Source organism: Sturnus vulgaris, chromosome 4 (assembly GCF_052056855.1).
Source record: "Sturnus vulgaris isolate bStuVul1 chromosome 4, bStuVul1.hap1, whole genome shotgun sequence".
Taxonomy (NCBI): Eukaryota; Metazoa; Chordata; class Aves; order Passeriformes; family Sturnidae; genus Sturnus; species Sturnus vulgaris.
This window is the reverse complement of record NC_142246.1, coordinates 9645809-9655717: the sequence shown is the minus strand read 5'-3', so window position 1 is coordinate 9655717 and position 9909 is coordinate 9645809. Positions and strand designations below refer to the sequence as shown.

At 46.4% G+C, this 9909-nt stretch overlaps 1 protein-coding gene across 1 annotated transcript; it reads right to left on the bottom strand.

Moving 5' to 3' along the window:
• Positions 1-744: 744 nt before the first annotated feature.
• On the bottom strand, positions 745-2710 carry ADRA2C (adrenoceptor alpha 2C). The gene has a single exon (XM_014895289.2). The coding sequence runs from the start codon at positions 2686-2688 to the stop codon at positions 1354-1356; it is 1335 nt and encodes a 444-aa protein (XP_014750775.1). The 5' UTR covers positions 2689-2710; the 3' UTR covers positions 745-1353.
• Positions 2711-9909: the final 7199 nt, after the last annotated feature.

The following is a 9909-nucleotide window of genomic DNA, read 5'->3' as shown; positions in this document are numbered from 1 at the left end:
TCCCCTCTTCTGCCCCTCCTCCCAAGAAATTCCTCTAAAATCATGAACTAGAAATGCAAAAAGAAGGGAAAGCAAGCAACATTAACACCAAAGGTTTAGAACAGCTGCTATTGAGATTTGTTCACATACACCGCTGACAGTCTGCAATGTATGTTTCTCATTAAAAAATAAACATAAAGGACTTAGTTGCTCTAAGACTGTAAATAGGAAGGATTTAAAGACCTTAGTAGTGGGGTGATTGCTCTTCCTCTGAAAACCTGCATATCAGAATGCCTTCAACTGCCTGTCTGAGAATGAGGAGCATGCATCCAGCCCTGAGATTAGCCTTTGAAGGGAGACTGAAAAAAAGGGGAAGAAAAGGTCCCCTGGGCACATAGAAGTGGAAATTTGATTTTTTTTTATTTTATCTCAAAAAATAGCGAGTTCACCAGAATGAATTTTTTTTTTTTTTCACTATCTGCTCCAGGACAGCAAGGTCCTTAGGTCACAGATCTGAGAAGGATGGAGCAGGAATTTACTGCCTGGTATCCAGCAGGAGGAAATGAGGTCATGGGGTATATGTGCTCTTTTTCATACTTCATGAAAAAAATGCAAGACTCCCAGGTTTGTCCCTCTGACTAATCAAAAACTATGGGAAGATAGGAAATACAGTTCCCATCCAGATCTTAGGCAAAGACCCATCCAAAGGAAAAGAACACCCCATACTTTGACTTCATCCCTTGTGCAAAATCATGATTCAGAAGGTTTTAACAGTACAAAGGTTTATTTAGAAAAGAGTTTGGATTGTTCTTTAGGGTTTTTTTGGCAAACATTAAAATCCTTTCATAACTCAAAACACTGTCAGTGCCTGGTACTTTGCACTCTCCTTTCCCACACAAGCAGTAAAAGCCAATTTCTTACTGGGACAAATCCACCTTAGGCCCCAGCTGCCCTATTTATTAGTACTCAAATCTCCATCACAGCTGCCACTTAACCCTTTCCTTTTTGTTTTCCCACAAAATTCCAGAGCCCATGGAAGCTCACTGCCTCCCAAACTCAGTGTCTCAGCCTTTCCTCTGTGGGCTCCCCATGCCCTCTGTCAGGGTTCAAAGACCATCACCCCCTCCCCCTTTACCCCTCCACACTCCAGCACTGCTCCCCCAGCCCCATGTCACCATTCTGTACCATGGTGAGTGCCCTCAGCCTCCCGACACCATCCCTGCTCCCCACAGCATCACCCTGCTGCACCGAGGGGGAGAGCCCTCTTCCTGCTCCCTAAGCCCAAGCCCCGTGTTCTCTTCCCTCCCTTCTCTTCCAGCATTGAGCCTTCTCTTCTAACTCTACTCCTGCTCAAGGCAAATCCATCCCTCCAGCTCAATGCCGGAAGTTCTTCTTCTTCTTCTTAAAAAGAATGTGTTTAAAGGACCTGCGGAAGTCCTGGTTGAAGATGGTGTAGATGACTGGGTTGAGGGAGCTATTGCAATACCCAATCCAGAAGAAGAACTTGAAGAGAGTCTCGGGGACCTCACATGCCTCCCGGCAAATACCATAGAGGCTGTAGGTGAAGAAAAAAGGGAACCAGCAAACTACAAAGACCCCCATGACCACAGCCAGCACAAAAGTGAAGCGTTTCTCCCGGGCCTGGGCAACTTTCTTACGGCAGATGCTGCTACGCTTCCGGCGACGGCGATACGAGAAGAACTGCATGGAGCGATTGCTCGCACGGGACAGGCGGCTACTGGAGTGCTTGGAGGAGTATGAGTAGGAGAAGGACTGGCTCTTGCTTTTGCGGCGATGCTCCTCCCGGCTCCGCCTCCGCCTGCTCTCTGAGGTGCTGCTCTCCTCCAGCTCAATGTCCTCCAGCTCAGAGGCTTTGCGCCAGTGGTGCACTGAATAATGTCCGTTCTCTCCCAGCTGCATCCTCAGGGATGTGCAGCCGCCAGCAGCGCGGCTCAAGCCGTTCTCAGTCTGGGAGGACCCCTCTGGCATCGTTCGCTTCTCAGAGAGGGTCCTGGTCCTTAGCTTGGCCACACGGTAGATGCGGATATAGACCAACACCATGATGAGGCAGGGGGCAAAGAAAGAGCCAATGCAAGAAGAAAGGATGTACCATGTCTCGTCATTGAGCTTGCACTGGGGAAAGACATCTCCTTCAGGGTCCCGGTACACGGAGATCAATGGCGGGAAGGAGATGATGGCTGAAATGAGCCACACGGTGAGGATGATGGCCTTGATCCGCCGCGGTGTCCGCTTGAGGTTGTACTCCACCGCCTGTGTGACTGACCAATACCTGTCGAGGCTGATGGCGCACAGGTGGACGATGGACGAGGTACAGAACAGCACGTCCAGCGCCAGGTAAATGTTACACCAAGCCTTGCCGAAGTACCAGTAATTCATAAGCTCGTTGGCTAAGGAGAAAGGCATGACCAGGGTAGCCACCAGGATGTCTGCGCTGGCCAGGGACACCAGGAAGAGGTTCTGGGGGGCTCTCAGCGCCCGGCTGGTGAGCACAGCTATCACCACCAGCACGTTGCCCACGATGGTGAAGACGATGAGGAAGCCAACCACCGCCGCGAGGCTGGCCACGGCCGCCGGCGAGTAGGGGGAGGGCGGCTGCAGGAGGGCCGAGGAGGACGGCGAGGCGGGGGGCAGCGCCAGGGACTCGTTGGCGGAGCCCAGGCTCGTGTTCACCACCAGCAGCAGATCCATGGTGGGTGTGCGGGGCGCCGGCGTCCTAGAGAGCCCGGCGGAGCCCCCGCCCCGCCCCGCCGCCCCGCCGCCGCCGCCCCGCCGCCCTCATCGCGCCCCGCCGCCGGTCCCGCGGCCGCTCCGCCGCCGAGCCGCCCGCGTCCCCCCGCGCCGCCGCCGCTCCTCAGGGCACGGCCGGGCTGCGCACCCCCGGCGCGGCAGGGAGCGCGGCGGCGCCGCCTCCGCCCGGCCCCCGGCGAGGGGGCAGCGGGGCACGGCCGGCCCCCGCCGCCCGCCCGGTCATGCCCGGCTCCGGGCAGCCCGCGGCTCCGGAGAAGACGCCGCGCTGCCGGCGGGAGTCCCCGGCGGGAGCTGGATCCTCGCAGGGCGCGGGGTCCGAGGCGGCGGCAGCGGCGGCATCAACTCCCATGGAGCGGCTCCGGCGGCTCCGTCCCACTCTGGCTCCGCGCTCCCAATCGCGGCGTGCCCCGCGCCGCGCGCATGCTCAGTGCCCGCAGGTGCGGCCGCCGCGCCCGCCCCGGCGGAGCCCCCGGCGGGCGCAGGAGCGCCCCGAGCGCCCCGAGCGAGCCCCGCGGGCGGCCCGGCGGGAGATCCCCGCGCCGGCCCCCGGGAGGAGCGCCTGGCGCGCTGCTGCGGCGCTCGCTGCCGTTCGGCGGCCGGACAGGTGCTTCTGCCGGGAGCGGTGCGGCTCGGCGGGGACGCGGCGGCCGCCCCGGGGTTGGCAGGGCCCGGTGCGATGGGGGAAGCAGGGCCCGGTGCGATGGGGGAGGCAGGACCCGGTGCGAGGAGCGGCTGTGCCGGTTGCGCTCCCGGAGCGCGGCTCCGCGGTGGTCGCTGCCTGCAGTGCCCGCCTCTGGCGCTGGGGGGCGCCCGTGGCCGGGCGGGACGGTGCGGCGGCAGCTGCGGGGCCCGGGGCGGGCGGGGGGACAGGAGCGCTGCTCTCGATTGACCCCCGAGCTGCCGCCGCCCCTCCATCGGCACCACCCTGCCACAGACAGCGACCTGCTGCTCGGCCTGTGCGCTCTCCCGTCCGTGCCTCTCTCGTGTGCCCCACCTGGAGCCAGAAGCGCGGTGACCCCAGGGGAGCTGCAGTCTGGCGCACGTTCGCTTACTGTGCCCGGATCATATTGTTCACAGTGCAGTGAAGGCGCATACACCCAAGGCAGCGTCTCTTTCGCTGTAAAACTTTAAAAACAATAAAGTACTTGTTACGATCCACAAGTTGTAACAGAGTAGCCCAGGCTTTAGGGGGTCATAAGGGATACTCTGTTCCCAGTTACCTGTGTGGTGCAACCAGCGCTGGCTCCGCTGTTCTCCGTCTCTCTGCGTAACTTCGTGGATTGGACTATGAAAGCTTGGAAGTGAATATGCTTAGTTCTGAGAGGAAGGAAAATTCCTCTGGATATTATGATCCTGTAGATTATCCGTACAGAATAGGATACTATTCTGTAAGCAATTTACTCTCTGAAGGTTTTGTTTTGTTTGGTTGTTTTTGGTTGGTTGGTTGGTTGGTTGGTTGGTTGGTTGGTTGGTTGGTTGGTTTTTTTTCACCTGAAGTGTAATTTGCAAACATGTTGTGACTGCATGTTAAAGGCAAAGGACATGGTGTTGAAACTAAGCTCTGTCAGGTAACAAATTCTAATGAAAGACTGAAATGTGGAAGCAGTAATCACATAAGCAAAGTGTAGCATAATGAGCAAAATGAAACTGAAATCAGATGCCCTCTCAAGTCCTCCTTAACAGACAGCAACCTGATAAAGAGGACTCTTTAAAAAAGCTTGCAAAGCTCCAAGAAGATTAACTGAATGGAAGCTGAGCTTTTAGAAGCTCAAACAGGAAGCAAATAATATGTTTTTGACATGAAACCTGAATAATCTCTGAAGCAGCTTCCTAATATTTGTGGTCAGTTCCTCATATATGGAAGTTCCATAATGGTATCTAGGATCTGAGGGGGCAAGGTGCAAGAATTTGAAGTCTAAGCTTTGATGTGACTGAGATTAGGGAGAAAGAATCTGTGATCTAACTGGTTCAATATGGGTTTAAAATTTACTAAATAAAAGCTACAAAATCACATGAACATTTGAGATTCAGGATCTGTCAAAAAAGGGAGATATAAAACCTCAAGATATTCAGTTAAATTACTAAGGTAATTTCAAAGTCATGAGCAAAGATATCTTGAAGTTATGTGAACTAGAACTCAAACTTTCAGCTAATGATTTGAGGATCCAGATAAGAAGAATTGAAGCTTTTCAAAACTTGGCTCAGAATAAGTCAATACAGAAGTTTCATAACAAAAAGAATGATAAAAACAAATGTCTGAGCAATTATTTGGCATTTCTAATGAGAAGATGCCAACTGAGATATAGAAAAAAATAAACTGGGAGCAAAATATGCATGTGTTGTTGTGGTTTCTTTAGCACTAAAGTTGTGTTGTGCTTCTGAAACAATTCAGTGTATAACTCCACCGAAGCCAGAGAAATAACATTTGGGTTTTATGTGTAACTGATATTCAGTTTGCCTAAATAGCCATATGCCACTCCAGCTCATGTATATAGATGTGAATGAAGCGTGGGCATAGACACAAGAAACCTCATGAAAATCTGCTTAGTGTGCTGAGAGGCAAAGGTAGGAGCAAGGTGAACAACAGTGAATAAATCAAGTGTAGTTGTGCTTTTGAATTAAGTTTTTTTCATAGAAACTTGGCAAATTATGTGCACACATTTCTGTCTTTTTTTTCTTCCAAACCTTTGCACTTACTTTCACATTCATTCTCACATCTGGCCTCCCTATAGTTATCAGCCCATAACCATTGGCCTTTATTTGAGCTTATGCCTGGAAGCTGTTAACAGGCTCTCATAAAAAAAGTGCAGTTTAGAGGCTCGATGAGGCACTTCTAGACATTAAACTGGACTTGGCTGAAATTGATACAAGCCCACTATTCCTGAAGTAGATATTGTGCCATACCCATCCATCTGTACACTGTCACTGCTGTTCTGCTTATCTCATCCAGCATCTAACTACAAACCTCCTATCACAGCAGTCTGAGAAGATTCCATAGGAGCAGAATTACTTATTCTTGGTTTATGTCCCAAATTTTTACCAGTTTTTGTTTGGCTTCTCAAGTTGGACTGACCTTTATTTCAATTTGAGCTACCGGATCTCATTGGCAGAAGAGAGCCATGATCTGCACCTGAGTTTAAGTCCTACAGCTGTTCCTGGGAAACTGGCCAGTGCTGCCCTCAATTCAGGGCCAAATTCAGGGACAATTGCCAAAAGTGACATCAACCTAGACACTAAGGTTGGTGGGAAGATTCCTGCTGATACCCAAACCTAGACTTCTCCTAGGTAGTTTAAGAATATTTGACGTTAATAATGCTGTCACAATGGCACACTGCTTGCACACACAGATTTAGGACACAAAGGTGTCACTGCTGGTTTGCACTTCCAAACATGCTGTGCCTCTTCTGTTTAAGATCTGTGGGTCTGAAAGCTTCTTAATCTTTTCCTCCTTAGTGTATCAGATGGGTTAGTGGAAGATACTGCCTCCTAAAAACCTCTCTCATTGTATTTGATATCTTTAAGACATCACAATTTTAACCATGCTATGAAATGCACTTCTGTGCACTTTTTGTAAAATAGTTCCTCCATCCACAGAAGAAGTGTCATTATATATAGAGGAAATCTCTCAGCTTTCTCAATAAAGGGGATGATATTTGGTTTTCAGTAGGAACTGGGTTCCTTACTTCCCCCTTTTGACTTTGAAAATGTGTCTCAGATAAACAAAGAGGTTTATAGGACATCCTGATTTACTAAACATCTGGAAGTGTCCTCTAATCTCTCAAACGAAGCTTTACATCAATAGACAAAATTTTACAGTCTTATCAACTGCACAAGAAACTGACTGCTGTCAGAACAGCAGTCCATATATATACTTTCTGAGGCAAAATTTGTGTTATAAATCTGCTCAAGATGCCATGAGCAAATAGTATGAGTTAGCTGAAATCTCTGTGAGTAGTTGAAGAGATAACCTGCAGTACAAACAATGTGATAGAAAAATGGGTTAAGAGCTGAAGAATAAGTAGAATGTCCTGAAGTTTGAAAGAAAGGAAAAATATAAAGAGAGCAAAAGTTACTTTCGAGGGGAGTTGAGGGCATTCAAAACTTGAACATTGTTACCAAGGGAAGGATTGTGAAATTCTGTAGTGTTGAATGGTTATTAATCTGTAAATTCCTCAAAGAAGACAGGGTAAAATTCTAATTCACTTAAAAAGTGTTACTAAACACTTGAAGTAGCTATTGTGCTTGAGCTAAAATAGAATGAAGGTTATTGGTTCAGCTCCCTCATGCAATTTTTCTTCTGCCATATGTTTGTAACCCTTTTCCATGCTCCCAGTAAACATTGTCACTGTGCTGGTAAGACCATAAAACAGAAGTCAAATCATGTGAGTCAGCCATATCCTGTCTGCCTGGTTTCTCTAAGTCTTTTTTGCTCTCAGAACAGGATCCCACCAACCACGACTGTGTTGCAGAGTGCCATGGGTTCAGCACTTTGAAGCCAAACCTGGGGCTTCTGCAGAGGATTTGTTTGATTCTCCTTGTTATTGGAGAATCATGAGAAATGGATCCGTGTCCCTTCTCTTCCTTAATTCAGTTTGTACTCTTTCCATTATCTGTACTCATTTTAAGCTTCTTAATTTCTAATTTATTAAGTCAATACATTAAATAGTCTTCACAGACACCTGTTCTGATAGCTGTGCCATTTGCACAGGATGAGTACATTATTTTTCTAGGACTCTGCGCTGTATTTGAGGACTCTTGCACTTTATTTCAGTGAGTTTTTTAATTATTAAATTCTTCTGCACAGTAATATGTATGGGAAATAATTTGTTGGTTTAACTTTTATAAAGAATGCATTTATTTTGCATTTTGAATGGAGTTATGCAAGTTTGTAAAAGCTTCAGCTCTGAAGCAGAGAGAATTCTGTGTAGATAATTTATAATTTGTGGCATTGCCTATCTCTAATTTATTAATTGTCGAGCCTGTTTGGCAGAAGTGTAAGACAGCCCTTTCACAACGAGGCTGCAAACCCTTCCATCTCCTCTGTCTGCATTTAGACTGAAATAACCATTTCCACAGTAATGATCCAGCAACAGAAACCATTTCAAAGGAGGAATGAGGGTGGTGAGGAGGGTGGGGGAGAAGAAGGTGCAGTCTTTGTCACCGAGGCTCATCTCCTCCCAGCTGCATCGACTTCATGGCACACTTCTGCTTCATACGTTCATGGAGTCACCATCCGAGACATTTCCAAGGGGATGCTGCCTGCCATGATAATCCATCATTAAATCAAGTCCCACGCAGTACAGGAGAAGAGGCACCTACCATCTTGTACTTTGTGCTGTGTTGCTTGGCACAAGGGAGGTCTTGTCTGCACAGGATCAATTAGAGCAAATGTTTGCCGTGTTTCCTGTGTCTGGTTCAAGTGGCAACTTCAAAACAGCAGAGTTGACTGCACTGAAGACTTTCCATGGAAACAAGAGCAGGTTGTGTTATTCTGCTCTCCACTGAACCATAAGGATATCTCCAAATATCATGCTGTCCATTTAATTTCCTCATATCTGTGCTACAGTGATTTAAATTGCATGTGTTAATTTAACTTTCATCATCTTTCAGCAACTACTTTAAGCTCATGAAGATTTGGCTGCTACAAAACAGGCATCAAGTTCTATCTTCTTTCATTGGAAAAATAAGGTGGGGGGTTTTTTGCACTGTTTGGGAGGTGTTCTGTCTGTCTTTAAAATAAGGTGAGATTTATTTATTCCAAAAATTACTCCTCATTGCACTTGTATTTTTAAACAGTTTGATAAAATGTTCTCATGTCTTCCTTCAGTGCTGCTGTTTCTGCTTTCAGTGCCTATCACCAAAGTCTCCTTTATCTTTTTTCTTTTTATCTTCTTTTGATGATCTTGTACTGCTTTCTTTCTTCATATATTTCCTTTTTTCTTTGTTTACTTTTCTGGCCTTAATGTATTCAGTAGGTTTAACCTATCCTGCCTTTTTTTTTCTGTAACAGCATCCCATGTGGTATTTCTCTTCCACTCTTCTTTCCTGGTTTCAATAAAGAACAATCTCTGCTGTATTAATATAAAATTTACAACTGGCTTCCCATTCTTTTTGCATAATGTCAGATACAGTTTCTACCATATCAGAAAGTTTAATTGAATGTTACAATTGAAAGTCTTTCCTTATGTATTCATCCTAAATTTTAGAGCTATTAATATTTTTCTGATTTTTCATTTTCCTGCTGGTTGTGGATCATTGATGTTTGCATGCACTCAGTGTCTGTAAATTTCATCATATACAGAAAAGAGGTGCATGATTTCTAGTATTGCTATCAGAGGAGATGCAGCACTTCTTCACTTACTTAATTTTGAGGGAAAAGTGTCCTTCCAGAAAACGACTATTCAATCAAAAAACACTTTTCACTACTGTCAAGTGAGCCTTGACTGTATCTGTACACTGTATCTGTATCTGTCAAGTCAACATATCATTGATGTCACCTTGCTAGTAAGGACTAGTAAAAACCTTGTAAACAATATTACTCTTTTCCTTAACATATAAATTTGTTCCAGCTTGATATTAAATTGTAGTAATTTTCACACATGCACTTAAAATATTGCCAAGAATGCTGATACTCTGCCTGTGTTGTAATTCTCTTCTATGACTTGAGAGTATTTCCAGCCTCTGTAACAATTGTATAGCCCATAAAGGAGCCCAAAATTTGGAATGAGTTGGGAGCAGTGACTTCTAGAATGCATTACCTCCCTGCTTTTGCATTATCTCTCAGTACACTTTGTGCAATCCACTGGAGAATACAAGTCAAAGAGATGCCTCTGACATTTTACTGTCTGCTTTGGATTTGAATTCCACTGTTTAATTAAAATTATGCATCTCTTTCTGTGTTTTGATGAGTGGGGGCCTTATATTTAGAAATGGCAAATCAGTAAATATCTATAAATAACAAAGATTAAGCAAAGTTTTAAAGTGAAAATGACTCATTAAAAGCATCTTACAAAGCAGAAAAGGTGTTATAAAATTAATTCTTAATCTCTGTAACTCATTCTTACTCATGTTTGCCAGTAAGAAATTTCAAACAAGGAAGAAATGAAGAGAGGAACGGAGAGGGACACGAGAGGAAGGAGGGATGAAACCACTCTTTTCATG

Excerpts from the sequence above, each read along its gene's own strand:
- ADRA2C (XM_014895289.2), bottom strand. The coding sequence starts at position 2,688 with ATGGATCTGCTGCTGGTGGTGAACACGAGCCTGGGCTCCGCCAACGAG.